Source organism: Myotis myotis, unplaced genomic scaffold (assembly GCF_014108235.1).
Source record: "Myotis myotis isolate mMyoMyo1 unplaced genomic scaffold, mMyoMyo1.p scaffold_m19_p_16, whole genome shotgun sequence".
Taxonomy (NCBI): domain Eukaryota; kingdom Metazoa; phylum Chordata; class Mammalia; order Chiroptera; family Vespertilionidae; genus Myotis; species Myotis myotis.
The window spans coordinates 45,935,417-45,962,914 of NW_023416320.1; the positions used below are offsets into that span (position 1 = coordinate 45,935,417).

Genomic DNA, 27,498 nt, shown 5'->3' on the forward strand with positions numbered 1-27,498 from the left:
TTTAGAGTCTGTCATTTACATTTATTTTTTCTTCTCTACTAAACTGCAAACACTTTGCTGGCAATGACTATATCAATCTTTTCCCCCCAATTCTCCAGAAAATCAAGTATCATATTGTGCACAATGGTAGCATCAGTAAATGTATACAAAATAAAAAGGGAGTAATTGTTTCAGTTAGAATTTATCATAATTATTTATTTTAATATATTGCAAAATGCTTACTGTAAAATGGATATAAATATCAATAAAAATATATAATTTATAGCACTGACCCTTGGTGGCCCAATAATCATGCCTGTCCACCTTGTAAGTGTCATATCTTCATCATCTTCAAGGCCCCAGCTAACCGTACCATCGCCTACTCCTTTTTGTCCTTCTTCAAGTTCTTCCAACAAGCGAAAATTACGAGGAACTTTAACTCCTATACAAAAGAATGTCAATGTAAATGCAAAAAGTTCACAATTTTAAGAGCTACACATATTCAATTTCAGCATTTTCCAAATTAACTTTTATAAATTATTTCCCCAAAAAGTAAAATTTCCTCTGAAAACACATTCTGCTCCAGAAAATTTTGAATCTAATAACCTCGCAAAATGAAAACGCTAAAGAAAGCACTGCACCAATATTAATTGTACAGAACATGTATATAAACTTCTAATTAATCAATTTCATACTGACATAAATTAATCATCAAAAATCATTATAAATTGAGTTTTTATTCCTAGCCAAGAAAATGAACATGACCAGAAAGTTCACAAAAGTTTGATTTTATTAATACAGATTCTTCTCTAATGATTTTGAAAGAATAATGCCCATCTTTTAAAATGTACTAAGAGGTACTGTTTTCTAGAATGCTAAAGCAGCCCCACCCATGGTCCCCAGTTAGTTTCTTTCCTGTCCTCATCCCTAATCAATGGGTCCTATTCTCCCAGCTCATTTCCTTATGGACATAGCAATTTCCTACAACATGCCCTTCACCTCTTTGCCCAAACCCTGGCAAATTTACACAATCTACAAACCTTTTTCATACCTCCAGTTCTCTAGCCTTTAACTCCATCACTCCTTACAAATTTCTGAAATCTTAACAAATATCTTCCTCTCTACCTCCAGTGGTTCTCAACCTTCCTAATGCCACGACCCCTTAATACAGTTCCTCATGTTGTGGTGACCCCCAACCATAAAATTATTTTCGTTGCTACTTCATAACTGTAATTTTGCTGCTGTTATGAATCGTAATGTAAATATCTGATATGAAGGATGTATTTTCATTGTTCGTGACCCACAGGTTGAGAACCGCTGAGACTCTCCTAGCCTTTCAGTTTCCCACTCCCTCATTTTCACTAAACCTGGTCTTTGCCATCATTTTAACTTCTAATCCCTGGAATCAAACCCTGATTCTTCCAATTTATCACAAACTTTCCTAGGAGTACTGGCCTAACCCCTCCAAAAAAAATGGACCCTATGGTTTTCTCTGTTCACAACAGCATCTAACATGAAACACCCTCCAGCCCCATTGCACAAGTCCTGAAGAAATCTTTTCTATGGCTCAGGCAGGAGCACAAACTCACACACTCTCACTCTCTCATGCACACACATACAAGCAATTATGAAGCACAAAGAAAGAAGTGATTTTGTATAACTTCTGTCTCTTGCTGAAATCAAAATATCTTTCTCTTACTAATTCATAGTAATACTTCGACATATAACAAAAAGCTAGTAAGTACTGTAACTTAAAACAAAAACACTAGCCACTTTATGTTTTGTGCTTCATAAAAAATCTTGAAAACCTTGGGCCACAGAGATATGGAGCTGTGATAAATCACAAAAACAAAAGTAATCATTATCATAACTACCGTGATTATTAATAACCATTTGTTTAGCATACACTGTATGATATTTTAAACGAAGTATCCCATTTACTACTAAAAGCATCCATTCTACAGTTGCAGAAACTCAAGTTTAAAGAAGTTATGTGACAGAGAAGCATTGATCAGACCATCAAACCTCAGAGGGAAGGTAGGGGAGGGTGGGGTAAGGAGGAGAGATCAACCAAAATATTTGTATGCATGCATATAAGCCAGTGGTTCTCAACCTGTGGGCCGCAACCCCTTTGGCGGTCGAACGACCCTTTCACAGGGGTCGCCTAAGACCATCCTGCATATCAGATATTTACATTACGATTCATCACAGTAGCAACATTACAGTTATGAAGTAGCAACAAAAATAATTTTATGGTTGGGTCACAACATGAGGAACTGTATTTAAAGGGCCAGAAGGTTGAGAACCACTGATTATAAGCCTAACCAATGGACACAGACAACAGGGGGGGGTGAGGGCATGAGTGGGAGTATAGGGGGGCAATGGGAGAATGAGGACACATATGTAATACCTTAATAAAGAAATTTAAAAATAAAATAGCCCTAACTGGTTTGGCTCAGTGGATAGAGCGTCGGCCTGTGGACTGAAACGTCCCAGGTTCGATTCCGGTCAAGGGCATGTGCCTTGGTTGCGGGCACATCCCTAGTAGGAGGTGTGCAGGAGGCAGCTGATCGATGTTTCTCTCTCATCGATGTTTCTAACTCTCTATCCCTCTCCTTTCCTCTCTGTAAAAAAATCAATAAAATATATTTTAAAAAAATAAAATTAAATTAAAAAAGAAGTTATGTGACCTTCCAGTTTCTAGACCACAGTCACTCTTTTAGCCCTTAAGTTACATCGTACTACAAGCTACACAAGCAGCATATCATGGCACCGATCTAGGAGTCAGACAGCCCGGGTCCGGCTCCCAGTTCTTCCGCCCACTTGACAAGTGACCTCAGCAGTTATCTCAGCTATAAAAGTGAGATAACAACAGTTCCTACCTAACAGAGTCATTGTGAAAATTAAATGAGGTAATCCACTTGAAGCAATAAATCACAGCTACGGTCATTTATTTTTTTATTGATTAAGTTATTACATATGTGTCCTTATCCCCACGTTACCCCCTAGGCTACAGTCATTTTAGTGTCCATACTAGGTAGAATTACATATAACTTCTACTTAACTCCATATAAATGGTGCGAGAATAAAAGCTTTTTGTACAAGCCTGTAGGGCAACTCCTGGGTAATTTTACCCTAACCTCTAAGTTTCTAATAACATAATTGAGACAACTGCTGTTTTCCCATAGCTATAGTTATGATCTTCACAACATATTGCTACTAAAATGCTTTTTAAAGTAATCTTAAACAAGCTTGATTACACTTACCATTATGAAGTCATTACCCAAGAATAATTCTAATTTCTTATTTTCATAGAGGACAAAATTTTATTCTAAAAATAGATCTTAGTAATAATGAAATACCAAAAGCAGGTCATTATAATAAAAAGAGAGGGTTTTTTTTTCTGAAAAGTACATCATCTCTATCATATATTGCAACTCTCACTTATCTGTATTTTAATTATTGATTTTATGGATTATCCAAGGAAATTTTTAAATCATTCACTGGATTCTGCCTAATATACATCTGGATTGCCCATATCGATCACATCAAGTGGTCATAATACAGTAAGTAGAAATTATCTTTTTTTTTTTGAGGGGCTTAAGGTGAGAAATTATCTTTTTGTATCAAAATTCTTGATATATGATATTCTCTGTAAACCAAAAACTGATCACAAAAGTTACATAATTAAATGTAACTTACTAACCTATTAATTGTAGTTGCATGTTTATTAGGACATCTTCATACTAAAACAATTGGTGTGATTTATTTTGATAAATCCAAGACAGAAATACTGTCAGGGCATCCAAGATGGCGGTGGAGTAAGTGGAAGTTACACATACTTCCTCCCAGGAATTACAACTGGAATTACAACTAAATTATAAAACAGTCAACCTGAGTAACCAACTGAAGACTAAACAGGAGTCTTATAACCAAGGATTTTCACAAGAAGCCACATCGAGACTAGTAGGAAGGGTGAAGAGACAAGGGCTGGAGCTGCACCCACATGTAGCAGTTGAGAACCCGGAGGGATAGTTCAGCTAAAAAAGTCCCCTGAGAGAAGCAAGAGGTCTCAACCCCATGCTGGGCTCCCCAACCAAGGGCACCAGAGCTGGAAAAGGAGCCCACATAATATTTGGCTGTGAAAATCAGAAATTCTGTGTGCGAGGGGGAAATGGGACTCTGCTAAAAACCCAGGCAGGCCCCTTAGATGGCCACAAAATCTCATTCACAGCCACTCACCCTGGGCTGTGTCAAAGAATGGCTCAAAGCAGATAGAGGTCGAGAGGAGAGACTGAGTTGAGTAGCTCCAGGGAGTCCCTCACCACAAGCCCACAGATACCATATTTCCTGGGTCGATCACTCCCTTTCATACAGCATCAGCTTGGGGGGATTCATTGGCTCCACCCACCTACCTGTTGCTCACTCTACCATGCTTACTACAGAGGAGTCAGCTGCCTGAACCTGGGGTGCACTTTCCAGAACGGATCTTGACAAAGTCTGGGCATATACAGGAGGTGTCAGAGACTGACTTACGTGGCTCTGGGGTAGGGGCTATTTCTCTCTTGCACGCCCAAAGATAGCGGAGTCCTACAATGCACAGTCCTCCCTACTCACAGTGAAATCTTGGTCTGACGAACTCTACCACATCAATTGGCCATAATACAGTCATCGGTCCCACCCTAACGAATCCGAGATGACAACCCACCACAAAAGTCTGCAAGCACATGGCGGGTGGTGACTGGGCTTGGAGCACAGAGATTTCTGCTGAGTGGCCTCAGACCCAGCACTGGTGTAGGTGCCAGGTAATGACGTCACATAGCAACACCCAGCTTCCGCTCCCTAGCAACTAGCCTCCTTGGAGTTTCTTCAGCCCAGGAACTCAACTTGCTTTATAACCAGGTGCAAACATTTTACAATTTAACCAAACGTTTGTGAAGCATTTTCATGTGCCTCATCTCATTTGATCCTCACAGAAGTCCTGGAGTAGGTAGATAGGAGACTCAGTAGAATCCTATTTTCTTTTCATTAGCCAGAAAATGGAGATTTAGAAAGCTTAGAAATTTGACCTGACTGAAAAGAAGAAATGGTGGACCTTGAAAATGACTTCAGGTTTTCTCACAGCACAGAATTTAGTCAAACACTGCTACAGTTAAATATTTTACCCTTTGTTATCCCTACATGATCTACAATAATAATCTGCTTCGTGTTGATATTTACTGCTGTGTTGCTGACATTTACCTGAGAAGTTGGGGTGCTTCACTGAGCGGGAAAAAGTTTAGCTAAATCAGAAAGCAGGTCTAATTAAGCAAGTTTATTCTATCCTATCTAATAAAAGAGAAACATGGTAATTAGCGTACAACCGCTACCCTTCCCATTGGCTAATTAGGGTGATATGCAAATTAACTGCCAGCCAAGATGGCGGCCGGCAGCCAGGCAGCTTGAAACTAACATGAGGCTTGCTTGCTTCAGTGACAGAGGAAACCAATGTTCCCCGCCTGCCTTACCGGCCTCTGAGCCTGCAGTTTGAAACATTGTAACAAATATAGAAGCTAAACAAAACCCCAGAAACCTGCTTTCAGCGAGCCCGGGATCTCAGAGCTGGAGTTATACATTGTTTCCATTATAGAACCCAAACAAACCAGATACCTGCTTTCAGCAGCAGAGGACTCAGAGCTGGAGCCAGAGCTAAAGCTGGCCCAGAATAAAAAAAGAAAGAAAAAAAGGAGCAGTTGGGAGCTTCAGCCTTCAGCCCCTCACGCAGACTGGCCAGGCACCCCAGTGGAGACCCCCACCCTGAAGGGTGTGTGACCAGCTGCAAACAGTCATCATCCCCTCACCCAGGCTGGCCAGGCACCCCAGTGGGGACCCCCACCCTGATCCAGGACACCCTTCAGGGCAAACCAGCCAGCCCCACCCATGCACCAGGCCTCTATCCTATATAGTAAAAGGGTAATATGCCTCCCAGCACCGGGATCAACAGAGCTGAGAGGCCTCCCGGCACCAGGATCAGTGTGACAGGGGGCAGCGCCCAAACCCCCTGATCGCCCTGCGGCTGTGTGTGTGATGGGGGCGGGGCCACAACCTCCCTATCCACCCTGCTCTGTTCGTGACAGGGGAAGGCGCCCCAACCTCCTGATCAGCCCTGCTCTGTGGGTGATAGAGGGCGGCGCCCCAACCCCCTGATCTGCCCTGCTCTGTGGGTGATAGAGGGCGGCGCCCCAACCCCCTGATCTGCCCTGCTCTGTGGGTGATAGAGGGCGGCGCCCCAACCCCCTGATCTGCCCTGCTCTGTGTGTGACAGGGGGCAGTGCCCCAACTCCCCTATTGGCCCTACTCTGTAAATGACAGGGGGGAGCTCCTCAACCCCCTGATGGGCCCTGCACTGTGCATGACGGGGGAGCTCCCCAACACCCCTGGTGGGCCCTGCTCTGTGCGTAACAGGGTAAGGAGCCCCAACCCGCTGATCGACCCTGCTCTGTGCATAACAGGGTAAGGAGCCCCAACCCCCATGATGGGCCCTGCTCTGTGCATGACGGGGGGCAGCGCCCCAACCCCCTGATTGGCCCTGCTCTGTGCGTGACAGGGGGTGGCGCTTCAACCTCCCCATCGACCCTGCCTTGAGTGTGACAGAGAGCGGTGCCCCAACCCCCCAATCGGCCCTACCCTGAGCGTGACTGAGGGTGGCATCGCAACCTCTCGATCCGCCCTGCTCTGTGCATGACAGGGGGCGGCGCCCCAACTCCCCAATCGGCCCTGCTCTGAGCCCGACCAGGGGCTGCACCTAGGGATTGGGCCTGCCCTCTGCCACCCAGGAGCAGGCCTAAGCCAGCAGGGCGTTATCTCCTGAGGGGTCCCAGACTGCAAGAGGGCACAGGCCAGGCTGAGGGTCCCCCCCCCCCCGAGTGCACAAATTTTTGTGCACCGGGCCTCTAGTATATATATAAAAAGCTAAGTTTACTTGCACATGTGTGATACATATAAAGCTCTCGCTGGCGCCAATCGCACACGTTTCAATCTGTCATTGTCGATTGTGAATTTGGTCGACACTTCTATTATAGAGAAAGAGCAAATAGCAATATTAAAGTATTTCTTCTAATTAATTTTCTTTCATTGTGCCCGGATCGGGAGACTAATAAAAAATATTTTTTAAAAGGACTCAACTACAGCCCCGGCAGGTGGGGCTCATTTGTTTGGAGCATTGTCCTGTACACCAAGGTGTGGAGGGCTTGATTTTTGGTCAGGGCACATAACCAGGCTGCAGTCTAATCCCTCGTCAGGATACACACAGGAGGCAACCGATTGATGTTTTTCTCTCACATCAATGTTTCTTTCTCTCTCTCCTTCTTCCTCTCTCTTAAAAAAAAAAAAAAGCCTCATAAACCCACACAGAAGATATTCCTGGATCACCTAGGTCAGGTGATAAAAGAGACTGCACTAATGAGCCCACAAGTCAGCTACTACATAAGGCAACCATACCAAAACTGGGAGACAGATCTTAATACAGACAGGCAGTCAAAATGGAGAGACAAAGAAACATTCCCCAAATGAAAGGACAGCAGAAATCTGCAGAAAACGTTAAATAAAATGAAGATAAGCAACCTACCAAATAGAGAGTTCAAACCAATGGTTACAAGGATACTTAAGGAACCTAGGGGAGAATGAATAAACTCAGTGAGAACTTACCCAAAGAAACAGTAAGCAAAATAAAGGACATAAAAACCTTTAAGAAAGAACTAGTCTGAAATGAAGAAAGAATACACTACAAGGAATCAGCACCAAGTTAGATGAAGCTTAGATTTGAATCAGCAATTTCAAAGACAAAGTAGCAGAAAACACCAATCAGAGCAGTAAAAAGAAAAAGATTTTTTTTTAAATAAGGATAGTTTAAAGCAGCAGTCACCAATCTTTCAGACCTCACCGACCACTGGTTGGTGACCACTGTTCCAAAGGTCTCCTTAAACCAGCGGTCACCAACCTTTCGGACCTCACGGATCATCTGGTTGGCGACCACTGGTTTAAAGGACCTCTAGTAGCCTGGCCAGTGTGGCTTAGTTGGTGGGAGCATGGTCCCATACACTGCAAGGTTACAGGTTTGATTCCTAGTCAGGACACATACCTAGGCAACTGATCAATGTTTCTCTCTCTCATCAATCTCTCTCTCTCTCTCTCTCTCTCTCTCTCTCTCTCTCTCTCTCTCTCTCTCTCTCCCTCCCTCCCCCTCTCCCTCTCTCTCTCCACCCTCCCCCTTTCTTCTCTAAGATCAGTTTTTTTTTAAAGGACCTCTGTGACAACATCAAGCATAACAACATCCATGTCATAGGGGTAAGAGAAGAAGAGAAACAGCTAAGGACTGAGAACCTATTTGAAGAAATAATGACTGACAACTTCTCTAACCTGGCAAAGGAAAAAGACACACAGTCCAGAAAGCAAAGACAGTCCCAAACAAGAGGGCTACACCAAGACACATCATAATTAAAATACTAAATGTTAAAGACAAAGAGAATCTTAAAAGCAGCAACAGCCTGGCCAGTATTGCTCAGTGGTTGAGCAACGACCCATGAACCAGGAGGTCACGATTCGATTCCCAGTCAGGGCACATGCCCAGGTTTCAGGCTCGATCCCCAGTGGGGGGAGTGTGGGAAGCAGCCGATCAATGATTCTGTCTCATAATTAGTGTTTCTATCTCTCTCTTTCCCTTTCTCTCTGAAATCAATTTAAAAAAAATTTTTTTAAGTAGCAACAGAAAGACAGTTATCTACAAGGGGTTCCATAAGACTATCAGCTCATTTGTCATCAGAAACATTTCAGACCAGAAAAGTTTGGCAAGAAATATTCAAAGTGATGAAAAGCAAGGCCCTACAACAAAGACTACTCTACCCAGCCAGGCAACCATATAAAATGGAAGAAAAAATGAATAAAAATAAATTCACAGACAAAAAGCTGAAGGAGGCCATCACTACCAAGCCAGTATTACATAAAATATAAAAGAAACTTCTTTAAGATGAAGAATAAAGAAATGTAAACATAGCCCTGGCTTTGTGCTCCTGTCCTGGTTAGAGTATCATCCCGTGGACCAAAGGGTCACAAGTTCAATTCCAGTCAAGGGCATGTATCTTGGTTGCAGGTTCCAACACCAGTGGGGCTGCATTCAGGAGGCAACCAATTGATGTGTCTCTCTCACATGGGTGTTTCTCTCTCTCCCTCCTCCTGTCCCTTCCACTCTCACTAGAAATCAATGGAAAAATTATCCTAAGGTGAGGATTTAAAAAAAAAAGCAGCTCTGGCTGATTTGGCTCAGTGGATAGAGCGTTGGCCTGTGGACTGAAGGGTCCCAGGTTTGATTCCAGTCAAGGGCACATGCCAAGATTGCGGGCTTGATCCCTAGCAGGGGGTGTGCAGGAGGCAGCTGATCAATGATACTCTCTCATCATTGATGTTTCTATCTCTCTCTCCCTCTCCCTTCCTCTCTGAAATAAAAATATATTTTTTAAAAAAGCAAACATAATAATAAAAAAGAAAATAATAAAATGTCAATAACTATGGACCTATCAATAATCACTTTAAAAGTAAATGGGTTAAGTGCTCCAATGAAAAAATAAGATATAGGGTAGCTGAATGAATAAAATAAACAAGACTAAAAACAAAAAAGTAAATATAAAAATATAAACAAAGAAAATTTTACAAAATAAATAAATAAGACTGTGTACAAGAGGCCCGCCTAGAACAAAAGACACACACAGATGAAAAGTAAAGGGATAAAAAAAACAAGATATTTCATGCAAATAAAAATAAATTTAAAGAAAGCTGGGGTAGCAATACTTATATCAGACAAAATAGACTTTAAAACAGAGGCAATAATAATAAGAGACAATGAAGGACATTTCTAAGATAAAGGTATCATTCCAACTAGAGAATATAAACCTTGTAAACATTTATGCACTCAATACAGTAGCACCTAAATATGTAAAGCAAATATTGATGAACCTAAAGGGAGAAACTGACATTAACAGTCATAGTAGCAGATTTTAATACCCCATTAACATCAATGGATAGATCTTCCAAACAGAAAATCAACAAGTACACAGCAGCCTTAGAGGACACACTGGATCATATAAATTTAATTGGTATCTTCAGAGCATTTCACCCAAAGCAGAAGAATATTCATTTTTCAAATGTACATGGAACACCTTCCAGGACAGACCACATATTAGACCACAAACCAAGTCTCAATAAATTTGAAAAAACTGAAATCATATCAAGCATCTTCTCCAACCACAATGGTATGAAATGAGAAATCAATTTCTAGGAAAAATACTGAAAAACACACAAACACATGTAGGCTAAATAACATTAGTAACAATGAATGGTTAACAATGAGATCAGGAAGAAAGCAAGAGAAACCCTGAGACAAATGAAAATAAAAATACAACCCAAAATCTATGGGACACAGAGAAAGCAGTCCTAAGAGGAAAATTAATAGCAATGCAGGCCTGCCTCAAGAAACAACAAAACACTAAAATGAACCATCTAACCTTACACCTAAATGAAAAAGAAAAAGAATACCAAACTAAGCCCAAGATGAGAAGAAGGAACAAAATAATAAAAACCAGAGCAAAGATAAACAAAACAGACTCTAGCCAAAACCGGTTTGGCTCGGTGGATAGAGCGTCGGCCTGCGGACCGAAGGGTCCCGGGTTCAATTCCGGTCGAGGGCATGTGCCTGGGTTGCAGGCACATCCCCAGTGGGAGATGTGCAGGAGGCAGCTGATCGATGTTTCTCTCTCATCGATGTTTCTAACTCTCTATCTCTCTCCCTTCCTCTCTGTAAAAAATCAATAAAATATATATTAAAAAAAAACAGACTCTAAAAAAATACAAAATATTAATGGAATTAAGAGCTGGTTTTTTGAAAAGATAAACAAGATTTATAAACTTGTAACCAGACTCATCAAGAAAAAATAGACACAAATAAATAAAATCATGAATGAAAGAGGAAAATTAACAACTGATACACAGAAACAAAATAGGTCCATAGGCATGGATGCATGGAACAGACTGACAGATCTCAGAGGAGAAGGAGTGGGGGAGACAAGAAGAGATTAAACAAAGAACTCATATGCATATATGCCCATGGGCACAGACAATAGTGTTATGATGGCCTGGGGTGGACAAGAGCTGGATGGAGTGGGGCAGTGTGGGGATAACTGGGGACACTGTAATACTGTCAACAATAAAAAATAAACTAAAAAAAAAGGCTGTGATACATACATATATACACAATGGAGTATTACTTGGCATAGAAAAGAATGAAATCTTATCATGTGTGACAGCATGGATGGATCTAGAGCAAGCATGTCAAACTCAAAGGCTAACATAGGCCAAATAAACAAGGTTTAAGTTTATGTGGGCCACAAAAAAACAGAAGCTTCAATTTTCATAGAAATGTAGATTTATTTCAATAGAGACATGCTGAATACAAAGGGCTGACCTAAATGAGTCATCGTTAAACTTAAAATAATAGAACATTTTAATAAATATTAATATATTTTTCTTGAACACTAAGTTACCAGACACTGAATAACTGCACAAATAAGTGTAATGCAAATAAACCTATTTTTCTTGCTCTCGTAAAGCGAAATATTTCCTGTTGTGCACACCCAACAAGTCAGTACAAGACTAATGATGTGGCAATTGGCTCCTAAAATATTCGCTACTAGTATTAGTGGAGAGAAATGGTAAGGCACGTAAGGGAAATAAATTCAACATGATTATAATAATGTTATTAGCGAACACTGTAGCTCGTTATTAATAATTATGTAACAGGATAATGTAAAAATTACGAAATTTTTTAAAATACATTTTATTGATTTTTTTACAGAGAGGAAGGGAGAGGGATCGAGTTAGAAACATCAATGAGAAACATCGATGAGCTGCCTCCTGCACACTCCCAACTGGTGATGTACATGCCCTTGACCAGAAATGAACCTGGGACCCTTCAGTCCACAGGCCGGTGCTCTATCCACTGAGCCAAATGGGTTAGGGCTAGTTATGAAATTTTTATTAAAATGTTTCTTACATACCGTTATATTGGCTGGGCCACAAAAATATTCGTTGTGGGCTGGGAGTTTGACATGCTTGACCTAGAGTATATTATGCTAAGTGAAGTCAGTCAGAGAAAAAAATACCATATTTCACTTAACTGTGGGATCTAATGACCAAAATAAACAAACAAACAAAACTGAAATAGACTTATAGCTACAGAGGACAGACTGGCAGTTGCCAGAGTAGGTAGGTGTTGAAAGACTTGGTGGAAAAGGTAAAGGGATTAAGAAGTACAAATTGGTACTTACAAAATAGTAACAGGATGGAAAGTACAGCATAGGGAATATAATCAATCCTATCCTATATAATAAAAGCATAATATGCAAATCGACTGAATGGCCAAATAGTAGGATGACCATCCGGACGACCATCTGGGACCACGCTATGGCACCCACTGGTGCCATAGGAGGGTGCGATGCGATTGATTGGGGGCCCAGCCATCACCCTTCAGAGGGAGGTCCAGGCCACCGGCTGGAGGGGGGCAATTAATCGGGGGGCTCCATGATCACCCAAAGAGGGAGGCCCAGGCCACCAACCGCGGGATACAGCCTGGGCCTCCCTCAGCAAGGGAAGTCCGGGTCCTTGGTCCCAGCGGCCGGAAGGAAGCCCAGGTCCTGGAGGGAAGCTGGTGCCATCAGCCGGGGGAAGGAAGGCCTACTCTTGCATGAAATTCATGCATCAGGTCTCTAGTGATATTATAACTATGAGAGGCCCAGTGCACAAATTTGTGCACAGGTGGGGTCCAGCTGGCCTGCCCGATCAGGGATGATTGGGGCAGGGCCAGCCAGGGGAGGGGCCATGGGTGGATGGCTGACTGGCCCCACCCCTGATCGGGGTGGAGAGGCCCAATCAGGAGTGGGACCAGCAGGGGGGAGAAGCCCCGGATGGTTGGACAGCCAGCCCCGCCCCCTGGTCGAACTCTCAGTTGAGGGGACAATTTTCATATTAGCCTTTTATTATATAGGATGTATGTTGCCAGGTGAGTACGGGAAATACAGTGGGAAGACCATTTGTAAAGTATATGACTGTCTAACCCCGTGGTCAGCAAACTGTGGCTCACAAGCCACATGCGGCTCTTCGGCCCCTTGAGTGTGGCTCTTCCTAAGCCTGAGGAGTACCCTAATTAAGTTAGTAACAATGTACCTACCTATATAGTTTGAGTTTAAAAAATTTGGCTCTCAAAAGAAATTTCAATCATTGTACTGTTGATATTTGGCTCTGTTGACTAATGAGTTTGCCAACCACAGGTCTAACCACTACACTCTACATCTGAAATTAATACAAAATAGTACTGACTGTAAACAGTAATCTACACTAATAAAAGACAAAGATGCTAATTGACCGTACCTTTGCTAAGCCCATCAGCCAATCAGAAGAGTATGCAAATTAACCCAACAATGATGGCTGTTAAATTTGCATACTGCAGGCGGAGCAGGACAGCGCAATCCGCCGCTCACCCTGCTGCCATCTGGGCCTGCCATCTGCGACCCTGGGAGTGGGCCTAAGCCAGCAGGTGGTTATCTTCCAAGGGGTTCCAGACTGTGAGAGGGCACAGGTTGGGCTGAGGGACACCACCCCCCGCCAGTGCACAAATTTTTGTGCACCGGGCCTCTAGTCCTATATAAAAGCCTAATATGCAAATCGATAGAATGGCAGAGTGACTAGTGGAACGACCGACTGCTGTGACGTGCATTGACCACCAGGGGACAGACACACAACACAGGAGCTGTCCCCAGCCCGCAGGCCCCGGGCCAGCCAAGGCGGTGCCAGCAGGAGCTCCCCTGATCTCCACACCGGTCGCCCCACAAATTGGCCCTGCCAGCCAGGCCTAGGGACCCTACCTATGCAAGAATTTCGTGCATCAGGCCTATAGTTGAAAAATGAAAGAAATACTATCTAGTGTGACTAAATATCTCTTTTGTGAAAAGCTGACTCTTAACTGTGACTGCTGGAATATAAATTGTAAGATTGAAAACACTCTAAAATATGTCAGGTAATCTTGGTGGCCCTATAATATTGTCTCTTTTCTCTCCATTAACATAGTATATCTGCAAGTGCCTCCTCTTCAGCAAGGAGGAAGTAGAATGGACTAAAAATACCCAAACAAGAAAGCAGGGAATTTACTTTGTTAAAAATTCCTGTTTTAAAACTTCCTAAGAATTTATTCCAAAAGGGTGTTTTAGCATAAAAATGCTGTTTTCAAAATTTTTGAGTAAAATCAACAGTGCAGAAAAATGCAGCATTTTTATCCTGTAGGTTAAGTAGTTGAGGGGAGCTCCACAATCCTTTGGTTGATAAAGTATTAATCTATGGTCCTGACTACAGAATTCTAAATGCTGCTCTATGAATCAAAAGAGACTTTTTTTTAGGTGTGTTAACACTACATTAAACATTTCTAGATATTAAAAGCTGCTCTACATCTCTACAATAGTCTCACAGTATCAAAATAGAACTACTTCTTTAATACTAACAAATAACAACTAAGTCTTTAAAACATTATATTACACATTGCAATTTACTGAAATTACACAGGAGGGAAATATAATCATATCAACAATTGAAGCTTTAAAAAAAGTTATGAATAAATATTAGCAAATCGGATCCAGCTATCTATTAAAAGGATCATACACCATGACCAAGTGGGACTTATTCCAGGGATGCAAGGCTGCTATAATATTTGCAAATCAATAAACGTGATACATCACATAAAAAAATTATAAGACAAAAATCCTATGATCACATCAATAGACATAGAAAAAGCATACGACAAAATCCAACACCGATTTTTGATGAAAATTTTCAGCAAAGTGGGAATAGAAGGAGCACATCTCAACATGATAAAGGCCATATATGACAAACCCACAGTAAATATCATACTCAATGGACAAAAACTAAAACCATCTCCCCTAAGAAGAGGAACAAGGCAGGGATGTCTGCTTTCACCACTCTTATTCAACATAGCACTGAAAGTCCCAGCCACAGCAATCAGACAAGGAGAAGAAATAAAAGGAATCCAAATTGGAAAGGAGAAAGTAAAACTCTCATTATTCGCAGATGACATATTGTAAATAGAAAACCCTAAACACTCCACCAAAAAACTACTAGATTTAATAAATGAATTTGGCAATGTAGCAGGATACAAAATCAAAACCCAAAAATCGATGGCTTTTTTATACACCAATAATGAATTCTCAGAAAGAGAAACTAAACAAGCAATCCCATTGACCACTGCAACAAAAAATTAAAGTACTTAGGAATAAACTTAACCAAGGAGGCAAAAGACCTATATTCAGAAAATTACAGGACACTGAAAAAAAAAGAGATAGAAGGAGATATAAACAAGTGGAAGAATATACTGTGTTCATGAATTAGTAAAATCAACATCAATGAATCAACATCATTAAAATGTCCATACTACCCAAAGAAATTCACAGATTCAATGCAATCCCTATTAAAAACCAACAGCATATTTCCGAGATCTAGAACAAATACTCCAAAAATTTATATGGAACCAAAAAATACCCAAGTAGCTGCAGCAATCTTGGAAAAAAGAACAAAGTTGGAGGAATCACAATGCCAGAGACCAGGTTATACTACAAAGCCACCCTAATCAAAACAGCCTGGTACTGGTGCAAGAATAAGCATATAGATCAATGGAATAGAACAGAGACACCAGAAATCAATCCAAGCCATTATGCTCAATTAGTATTTGACAAAGGAGGCAAGAGCATATAATGGAGTCAAGACAGTCTTTTCAATAAATGGTATTGGGAAAATTGGACAGATACATGCAAAAAAATTAAATTAGACCACCAACTTACACCATACACAAAAATAAACTCAAAATGGATAAAAGACTTAAATTTAAGTCGAGAAACCATAAAAATCCTAGAAGAAACCATAGGTAGCAAAATCTCAGGCATCTCTCATAGCAATATGTTTATAGATACATCTCCTAGGGCAAAGGAAACTAAGGAGAAAATAAACAAATGGACTACATCAAAATAAAAAGCTTCTGCACAGCAAAAGAAACCATCAACAAAACAAAATTGGAGCCCACTGTATGGGAGAACATATGTGGCAATGACACATCCAATAAAGAATTAATGTCCAAAATATATAAGGAACTCATACAACTTAACAGAAGGAAGACAAACAATCCAATTAAAAAATGGGCAAAGGACCTAAATAAGACACTTCTCCAAAGTGGACAAACAGATGGCCAAGAGACATATGAAAAATGCTCAAAGTCACTAATCATATGAGAGATGCAAATTAAAATGACAATAAGGTATCACCTCACACCTGTCAGAATGGCTACCATCAACAAATCAACGAATGACAAGAGCCGGCAAGGATGTGGAGAAAAGGGACCCTAGTACACTGCTGGTGGGAGCATAGACTGGTGCGGCCACTGTGGAAAACGGTATGGAATGTCCTCAAAAAAATTAAATATGGAACTGCCATTTGAACCAGTGATCCCACTTCTAGGAATATATCCTAGAAACCCGAAATACCAATCACAAAGAATGTATGCACCCCTATGTTCATAGCAGCACTATTTATAATAGCTAAGATCTGGAAACAGCCCAAGTGCCCATCAGGAGATGAGTGGATAAAAAAGCTGTGGTACATTTATACCAGAGAATACTATGTAGCAGTAAAAAAGAATAATATCTAACCCTCTGAGACAGCATGAAGGACCTGGAGAGTATCATGCTAAGTGAAATAAGTCAGACAGAGAAAGACAAATATCACATGATCGCACTCAAATGTGGAATCTAAGTGACAACTGATGAACAGAGTGGATCCAGAGACATGGAAACATTAAACAGAGTGTAGAATCTCTGAGGGTGGGTGGGTGGGAGGTAATCAACCAAGGACCTTGTATGCATATTTGCATGGCCCATGGACACAGACAGCAGGGTGGTATGGACTGTAGGGCGGGGGGTAGGGGAGCAGCCTGGAGGAGGTCAATGGGGGAAATAGGGAGACATATGCAATACTTTCAACAATAAAGAATTAATTTTTTAAAAAAATAATAAAAATACAGGCTCTCCAATGGCTCTCTAATAGGACTAAGTCCAGGTACTGTTACTGGATTTATCTGACTGGAGGGGAAGGGTGGCATACATTTTGTTTCTAAACCAAGTAGTAAACTTTAAAACATAAAACACTGATGCTCTAATGTGGGGATAAGGACACATATGTAATAACTTAATCAATAAAGAAATTAAAAAAAAACACTGATGCTCTCTGAAAAGATGCTTAAACTAAAATTATGAGTAAGACCTGGTTTACTCATAAAATTTTTGCCATGTGGCATTACTAATTAGGATATATCCAGCTGTGAATAGCACTGAAGTTCTCTGTGTGAACAACAAACACAATCAACATCCTGAGTGCTGCCCTGGCCGGCTTGGCTCAGTGTATAGAGCGTTGGCCTGTGGACTGAAGGGTCCCGGGTTCGATTCCTGCCAAGGGCACATGCCTGGGTTGCAGACTCGATCCCCAGTAGGGGATGTGCAGAAGGCAGCCTATCAATGGTTCTTTCTCATCATTGATGTTTCTCTCTCTCTCTCTTTCTCCCTTCCTCTCTGAAATCAATAAAGAAATATATATTAAAAAAAAACAAACTCCTGAGGCATCTAGCCCTTTAATGATGTCTTCCAATTATTGGCCCTATGTAACCACTGCCACAAGAAAATAGGACAGGACTTGTCTTACTATGTATGCTCTAAAAATGAATATAACCATTGCACTAACTATATGCTCCAAATATTTATTAAAAACCTAAACCAAACCCTTTTTACCGTAATTATGAGGACTCTTAATATCTATATATATAAAAGCCTCAGCAACCTTTACTACCGAACGACCGGCCAGTAGCTATGAGGCGCACTGACCACCAGGGGCAGACACTCAATGCAGGAGCTGCCCCCTGGTGGTCGGTGTGCTCCCAAGCCAACCTCCTGGGGTCCTTTCCCCCCTCTCCCCTCCCAGCCAGCTGCCCCAATCAGTCCAACTGGGACTGGGTGTTGGCCCGTATCGGCCCTGATAGCCGGCCAAGCCAAGAGACCCCACCCATGCACAAATTTGTGCACCGAGCCTCTAGTATTTATATAATATTGTACACTACCAGTATATGCATGGCCTAGTTTTAGTATTTCAAATAGAAAATACTGTTTTAAACAAATAGAGTTGCATCAATCTTCTTGCAATGGGTCTTTGGATTTCCTTAAATGATGGGATCACATTTGTCATTGGTTCTATACCAAATGCCTCTTCTTGAATAATACACTTGCATCCAATGTAAAGAAGAAAATTCCCAGAGTTAATGCAATACTACCAACAGAGCTGCCAACATCAAATTTTGATCCTTTATTTTCTTTAAAATTTATAGTTGCTGTGATTGTTACAGATGAAGAAACAGATGTCACGGAACTATTATGGATTGTGGTCATCTTGGATGTTGACATCTTGGGATGTGTTTTGTGAAACACTTATTTTGGGTATGACTTTAAGGTGGTGGAAGTCTTATTTGTTGAGACCCCTGGTGTTGTCATTTTGGATGTTGCTATGGGTTTCAAGGTGGTGACAGGTCACATTTTTTGAGACTGGGGAAACTGTAGCTGTAGATGGGTTTCTTTTGGCAGATTCACTTGTAAGGCTGAAAGGCACATATGGGGTATTCCTTGTTGGTATAGCAGTGGAGCTTTCCAGAAGTGTGGAAGGATTTCTGCTTGAAGATCCTCCCTCACCCCAGCTAGAAAGGGGTGGGTATATGGGCTACTTCATTTCCTGCGTCTGGCAGCTTTCAACAGTGCTAGCACCAATAGCGCCCCCACAACAAATAGGGCCCAGCCACCCTGCACAAGTCTCATTGTTCTGAGAGCAGGTTACACAGTCCCCAACCTAGGTGGCAGTGGCCCTAGCTAGAGTGGCCCTTCTGCACATCCAAGCCCCGACTGCCACTGCTGTTATGAGCATCCAAAACTACAAAGTAAACAATGTATAATCACTGCTTCTCTTTACTTAAGTGCCACAGAATAAACCTAGTTACTGTTTAATTTTTCATCATCTTTCTATATAGCATTTTGGGAAAATAGTTCTAAGATTAATGGATAAATTATTGGCAATGTTAGCATTTAAAAAGTTATAGCACCTAAGACTTGTTTTTAAAGTATTGGACAAAACCAAAAACCAATAGTGAACTATATTTTTTTTAAATATATTTTATTGATTTTTTACAGAGAGGAAGGGAGAGGGATAGAGAGTTAGAAACATCCATGAGAGAGAAACATCCATCAGCTGCCTCCTGCACACCCCCTACTGGGGATGTGCCCGCAACCAAGGTACATGCCCTTGACCAGAATCGAACCTGGGACCCTTGAGTCCACAGGCTGACGCTCTATCCACTGAGCCAAACCTATTAGGGCAAGTGAAGTATATTTTTAAAGTTCAAGGCTAGAACATTCTGGTTTTATGTCAACCAACCACTAATGCCTGTGAAGAAGGAAAAAACACAAAATAGGGATGTTACTCAACTAAAATTGCAGTGTATACGTTAACTGCTCTCTAGATTTCTTGGACCGATGAGCATTTTTTCTTATAGTCATGCTAGTCCTTTATCTGTGTATATATGTGTTATTTTTTAATACTATTAAATATTTTAATCCCTTAATCTCAGATCATCATTAAAAGGGAAGAAAATAGCCCATATATACCCACTCCTTTCTAGTTGAAATCCTTTAATTCTATTTTTAAGTTCAGAAAAATCTCAGAGATCATCCAGACACCAAACACTTTGGAAGAAAATTTTCACCAGAAGTTAGGTGATAATCCCAGACACTTATCTACTAGCTAGTTGCCAAAGCAAAACCCAAGTCTCCAGGCTTCCCACTAACACCTTGTCTCCTCTTTACATTACAATGAAGCGCCACTCATAAGAGATAAGACCAAAAGTAATCACTCTAGCAAAACTGAATGCAAGCCACCTAGAAAACATGCTTCCTTTTTAATCTGAAGGATATCATTTGCCTTTAATTCCATTAAGCCAGAAATAAAGACTGCCAAATAAATACTAAAATGAGTCTTGCCATGCTGTGTTCATTAGAAATAAGAATTTTCCAATTTTAACTTATAGTATAGTTTTGAAATGTGGAACCCAGTTAACAGTCTGGATGTACAAAACTCAAAAAATTCAGAAATAATTATGGTTAACATTTTAGTGTATTTCTTTTCAGACTATTTTCCACATATCACAATAGTTTCTGTGTTTTTCCCAAAAGTGAAATCATGTAACTCATAATTTTATTAATTCCTTTTCCCCACGTATGAACATATTTCTATGTCAACCATAAGTAAGTATCATTTAAAATGCTCCCTGTGACTAATATTAGCCTTATTGGGAGACAGGGGTATTGTACGCCTATATTCCTTAACCAGGTGAATTCATCACCTACTCAAACATTAATGGAAAATACCTGTAGCAACAATGGAATACATTTTTTTGTCTTACTTGCTTTCCAACCCTACTTTAGCTGGTCCTCATGAACAGAGGTCAGCTACAGGTTCCTTCCCCCTCAACCAAATGCCCAAAGTGTCTGACGAGTTAAGGAAGAGAGTGCCTGGGGCACGTGTGCAGTACAGTGACACGACTGGCTCTTCCAGGTTCACACCAGGCTTACGGGGTGGCTAGCTTATCTGCCCCCTGAAGAGTTCTCTCGAGCACAGGGGTTTCTGTCACTGTTCAACAAACCTGCTGGGTTATGCTGTTAAGATAGAACTCAAGAAAAATCCCATCTGTGATTTTAGTTCTCTGGTTCCTGCGCCACTCTGGGAGTACTGAGTTCCAGTCAAACCCCCAACAAGCTTACTTAGTTAAAGTAACATATTTATTAAACACCTCTATGACAGACATTTTCTGTGAGCTTTACAAGTAAAAGTATTTCATTCAATCTCACCTTATAACTTTTGTTTTATTATTTAAACACTAGTGGCCCGGTGCACAAAATTCATGCACGGGGGGAGGAGGAGGGACCCCCCTCAGTCCAGCCTGCGCCCTCTCCAATCTGGGACCCCTCGGGGGATGTCCGACTGCTGGTGTGATTGGGCCTAAACCAGCAGTTGGACATCCCTCTCGCAATCCGGGACCGCTGGCTCCTAACCGCTCACCTGCCTGCCTGCTTGATCACCCCTAAACACTCTGCCTGCCGGCCTGCTCGCCCCCAACTGCCCTCCCCTCTTGGCCTGATCGCCCCTAACTGTCTCTGCCTTGGCCCCACCACCATGGATTTGTCCGGAAGGACGTCCTGAAGGTCACCCAGTCTAATTAGCATATTACCCTTTTATTAGTGTAGATATTTTTATTTATTTCAGAGAGGAAGGGAGAGGGAGAGAGAGATAGAAACATCAATGATGAGAATATCACTGATCGGCTGCCTCCTGCACACCCCCTACTGGCGATGGAGTCCGCAACCTGGGCATGTGCCCTTGATCAGAATCAAACCTGGGACCTTTCAGTCCGACACTGTATCCACTAAGCCAAACCAACTAGGGCCCTTATAATTTATTAGCATCACCATTTCACAAAGTAAGAAAATAAAGGCTTAAATTACCAAATTAAATCTTAGGAATGAAACTGCTGATATTCAGACATCTTTTTAACTAACAGAAATATTAATTTCATAAGGTTCAATCTAATAAGGGAGAATGAGTAGGGAGTCAGGGTTGACATTTCAAAGCCCAATCTGTTAGTCATTATTCTCCACTGCCTCCACATGAAACCACTTTACTTCCCTATTAGCTCCTGCTAAATCGTCTCCAATCCCTGCAAATCTGATGTGGATGAGAAATACATTCTGACCAACTGTAGGAACAACTGTGACAAAATAAATCCTGTTCTGAATTCTCTTAAGAAAAACCTTTTCATATATCACATACTGGTTGTGTTCAAAGCAAAATATTCCTATCCAAGGAAATAATATATCATTTTATATTTTTTCAAAGTACTTTCTCCTATAGCCATCCATCTGAATACAAGAAAAATCTTTTGAGGTATGATGAACAGATATATATCCACATTTTACAAAGACCAAAGACATAAAGTAACTCAATCAAAATCACAGCAAACTAGTAGGTAGCCAAGTCAAAACTAAAACCAAATTTCCCAACATGGTATGTAACACTCTTTCTGAACTGTATACTATATCTCACCTTATACCTTATTTATAGGGGTAGAGAGGGATTAGGGAGAATACAAATACGTACAACTTAAAATACAGTACATATTTTTCAAGAAGTAGTCACTGTTGAAATCTGCTTTATAAACAAAAACACTATAAAGTTTTAAAATTTAAGTCCCAGAAATAGGGACTTACTTGCTGCTTTTGCAGTAAACTCACGTTAATATTCTATATAATAAAAGGCTAATATGCAAATAGACCGAACGGCAGAACAACCAAACAACTGGTGGCTATAATGTGCGCTGACCACCAGGGGGCACACGCAGAACATGTTGGGCATCGGCAGCAGGGCATGGAACATGGTGGGTATCAGCTGTAGTGGGATGGTGGAGCAAGTGAGCGGGGGTGCCAGACCAAGGCAGGGCACCAGTCGCTGTCATCAGGGCGAGCCTCTGGTGGTTACCGAAAATTCTTTGCTCCCGCGTGCTGTGGTCCCGCCCAGCACTCACACCCGCTACCAGCACCCAGCGCCAGTCCCGATCACTTAGCACCGTCAGCAGGTGCAAGTGGCTGCTGCCAGCCCCAATCGCCCCTAATATGGCTTCTCCACCTCCCCCTGCTCCTAAGGGGAGATCGAGGCAGCAGCTGCCACTCGCACCCACTGCTGACACCGGCCCCACTCGCACTCGCTGCTGACGCCGGCCCCAATCGCTATGCACCATCAGGTGTGAGCAGGGCCGACACCGTCAGCGCATGGGAGCAGCGGCAGCAGGGCTGCCAGCAGACAGGGGACCAGGGGCTGTGGTGGGAGGAGCTGGGCGGGGACGCGGAGGATGGGCAGAGACCCACCCCTATGCCCACCGCAGCCTCATGGCCCACAGTTCCTTTCAAGGTGCACAAATTCATGCACTGGGCCCCTAGTAATATAAGAGCTCTCCATAGGTAATATTTTTCTAATTTTTCAGAAATTCAATATTCAAATATTTTTGTTTTATTTGAATACTTATATTCCCAAATTCCTGATTATTTTCCTGAGAAATTTACGTAAATACCACAATGTAGAGGAACACATATTAAGCAGCAAAGTATAGGGAGACCTATACTTTATCACCCATTTACTTTTACATTCATTCATTCCTCTGCTCCATAAACATTTGACTACTATTAGAGGCAATTACTATACTAGGCATTTACTACCAAGAGGACTAGAACCTTTGTTTACCTTCAAGAAGTTTACAATCTAAGAGAGGAAAATTACTACTGCACAATGGAATGTGAAGAAGTATTACGGGAGCTCCTAGAAAGAAGAATTCACTTCAAGAGAAGGGACAATAAGGTCTCCTTGAAGAAGAAATTCTCCAAAAGCACCACAGAGAACAGAAACCATCAAGTTAAAGAGTGGGTGAAAATATGTAAGATGTCAGGGAGAACATCAAAACGAAAATGAATAGGGCAATCTAGCTACCAAACACTGCAAAGATGTTAAGTACTCTACAAATTAATGTACAGATCCTTCCCATTTAAACTGAAATTCCTGGAACTTGACTATTCTTATGGAAGATGTCTTCTAAGAGGCAAGAGTTTGGAGAAAATGTTAAAGAAAAAGAAAATAGAGAGGGGATACTCCCTAGATATCATCATCACCAGCCAAAGAAATTAATTAAGATAATGTGAAATCAGCCCGGCCAGCATAGCTCAGTGGTTGAGCCTCGACCTCTGAGCCACATCACAGTTCAATTCCCGGTAAGGGCATAAGCCCAGGTTGCGGGCTTAATCCCCAGTGTGGGCAGGCAGGTGGCAGCCAATCAATGATTCTCTCTCATCATTGATATGTCGATCTTTCTCCCTCTCTGAAATAAAAATATATATATTAAAAAAAGATAATGTGAAATCAGTTCAGGAATCAACAGATTAATTAAAAAAAAACAGATGAATGCATATATGAAAACAGAATCCCCTAATCTAATGATAGAGAAACATGCAAATTGACCATACCTCTGCAACACCCACAAGCCACGCTCACAAGCCACACCCACCAGCCAATCAGGAGCAAATATGCAAATTAACCCAACTAAGATGGCGGTAGCCATGGAGCTGGAGTGAGCAGGAGGCTTGGGTTGCCCCCGGCAATGGAGGAAGCCAAGCTTCCCGTCTGCCCTGAGCTCCACTCAAGGCTACAAAGTTTCAATTATACAAGATAAATAAATCCCAGATACCTGCTTCCAGCCCGCGGCTGTGGCCAGCCTGAAAATGGCCCTCAGCCCCTCACCTAGCCTGGCCAGGCACCCCAGCGGGACCCTCCCACCTGAAGGAGGTGTGGGCAGCCTGAAAACAGCCCTCAGCACCTCACCCAGGTTGGCCACACCCCTATGGGGTGAGGGTCCCTGCTGGGGGGCTTGGCCAGCCTGCAAACAGCAATCAGCCCCTCACCCAGGCTGGCCAGGCACCCCAGCGGGACCCCCATCCTGATCCGGGACACCCTTCAGGGCAAACTAGCCGGCCCCCACCGGTGCACCAGGCCTCGATCCTATATAATAAAAGGGTAATATGCAAATTGACCCTAACAGCAGAACGACTGGGAATGACTGGTCACTATGACACACACTGACCACCAGGGGACAGACTGCCCCCTGGTGGTCAGTGCAATCCCACAGGGGGAGCTCTGCTCAGCCACAAGCCAGGCTGATGGCTGCCAGCACAGCAGTTATGGCGGGAGCCTCTCCCGCCTCCTCAGCAGCGCTAAGGATGTCCGACTGCAGCTTAGGCCTGCTCCCGCTAGTAAGTGGACATCCCCCGAGGGCTGCCGGGCTAATAGAGGGATGTCTAACTGCCAGCTTAGGCCCGATCCCTCGGGGAGCAGGCCTAAGCCAGCATGTGGACATCCCCCAAGGGGTCCCAGACTGTGAGAGGGCGCAGGCCGGGCTGAGGAACACCCCCCACCCCGCCGAGTGCACAAATTTTTGTGCACCAGGCCTCTAGTATATAATAAAAGGCTAATATGCAAATCAACTGAACAGCTGAACCAACGATGGGCCACTATGACACACACTGACCACCAGGGGGAGCGCCACTCATCCAGAAGCCGGGCTCACAGCTGGTGAGTGCAGCGGCGGCAGCGCTAAGGATGTCCGACTGCCAGCTTAGGCCTGACATCCCCCAAGGGCTCCCAGATTGCGAGAGGGCGAAAGCCGGGCTGAGAGCACCTCCCCACTGAGTGCACAAATTTCATGCACTGGGCCTCTAGTCCTATATAATAAAATCATATTATGCAAATCGATCGAATGGCTAAACAGCAGAACGACCATCTGAGACTACTCTATGACACCCACTGGCACCAGGTCAGCCAAGGCGGGTGTGATGTGATTGGTCAGGGGCCTGGCCATCAGCCCATGATCGCCCCACAGAGGGAAGCCCAGACCACCGGCCGGCAGGGCAATCAATCGGGAGGCTCCACACTCATCCTACAGAGGGAGGCCCAGGCCACCGACCAGCGGGCTGTAGCAGGGGTCAGCGGCCAGAGGGAAGCCCGAGTGCCAGAGAAGCCAGTGCCGGCAGCCAGGGGAAGGAAGGCCTACTCTTGGACGAATTTCATTCATCGGGCCTCTAGTATTTAATAAAGTCATTTAAAAGTCAACAGGAATCCAAATTAAAGGAGACCAGAAAAACAGGACAATCAAATGCAACCATGGATCATGTATTAGAAAAAAAAAAATGTATTAGTATTTTGCTTTAAAGGACATCAATCAGAAAATTGGAGGACTTTGAATAGGGCCTATAGATAAAAGTCTGCATCAATGTTAATTTCCTGATTTTGATAATTATATTACTGTAATGTAAGAGAATGTCCTGGTTTTCAGTAAGTACAGTGAATTATTTAGGAGGGAAAACACATTATGTCTATTATATATTCACCTCAGTGAATATTTTAACACATTTGTAAATACTGTCTTTAATCAAATCTAAGATGGCATCAACTATATGATAGACCATTATTTTAAGAAATTAAAAAATACTACTGCCCCACCATCATGGCTCAGTAGTTGAGCATTGACCTATGAACCAGGAGGTCACGGTTCAGTTCCTGGTCAGGGCACATGCCCCAGTTGCAGGCTCAGTGGGGGGCGTGCAGGAGGCCTCCAATCAATGATTCCCTTTCATCATTGATGTTTCCATCTCTCTCCGTCTGTCCTTCCTCTCTGAAATCAATAAAAACATACTTTTTAAAAATACTACCAATTAAACTGGGTATATAACAAATACCCATTTCAGGTATTAAATTTTCTTAGAAATGATGAAACATGGTAGATAAAAATATATCTGAAGCCCTAACCAGTTTGGCTCAGTGGATAGATAGAGCATTGGCATGCGGACTCAAGGGTCCCAGGTTCAATTCCAGTCAAGGGCATGTACCTTGTTTGTGGGCACATCCCCGGTGGGGAGTGTGCAGAAGGCAGCTGATCGATGTTTCTCTCTCATTGATGTTTCTAACTCTCTATCCCTCTCCCTTCCTCTCTGTAAAAAATCAGTAAAATATTTTTTTTTAATATATTTTATTGATTTCTTACAGAGAGGAAGGCAGAGAGATAGAGAGTCAGAAACATCAATGAGAGAGAAACATCGATCAGCCGCCTCCTGCACATCCCCCACCGGGGATGTGCCCACAACCCAGGTACATGCCCCCGACCGGAATCGAACCTGGGACCTTTCAGTCTGCAGGCCGACGCTCTATCCACTGAGCCAAACCGGTTTCAGCAAGTAAAATATATTAAAAAAAAAAAAAAAAAATCTGAAAAAAAAAAAAAAATTTAAATCAAACGCTGTACATCTGGGTCCTGGCTGGGTAGCTAGCTTAGTTGGTTAGAGTGTTATCCCAATATACGAAAGCTGTGGGTTCATACAAGAATCAAACAATGAAATTAAAAAACAAAACAAAAAACCAATGAATGCATAAATAAGTGGAAAAACAAATGTTTCTCTCTCTCTCTCTCTTCCCCCCCTCCCTTCCTCTCTCTCTAAAATCAACAATAATAATAATAAAAATTGTACATCTGAAGCATCTGTATTACACTTCAAACATAAGTGGAAAAAGCTCTGGACTAGAGGATTTGTAAAGTACCTCAATTCTGTAGTATGGGGGGGTGCCTTATGTTTAGGATACCATGAATCATGCTATTGGTACTCTTTTAAGTTACAACCAAAATTACTGTGCCCCCAGCTACTCCCAAAA

General features: G+C 42.2%; 1 protein-coding gene across 7 annotated transcripts in view; it reads right to left on the reverse strand.

The window, feature by feature from the left end:
* The window catches only part of UBE2V2 (ubiquitin conjugating enzyme E2 V2), a 62,077-nt gene that overhangs the window by 24,375 nt on the left and 10,204 nt on the right, over positions 1 to 27,498 (reverse strand). For 4 of the 7 annotated variants that reach the window (XM_036338715.1, XM_036338717.1, XM_036338713.1 and 1 more), the window contains one exon: positions 273 to 421. In XM_036338715.1, coding sequence (XP_036194608.1) covers positions 273 to 421 — 149 coding nt within the window. Of the gene's footprint in view, positions 1 to 272; positions 422 to 6,940; positions 6,976 to 7,585; positions 7,627 to 27,498 lie in introns of those variants that run through there. The other 3 variants (XR_004972554.1, XM_036338718.1, XM_036338714.1) reach the window with 3 other exon arrangements.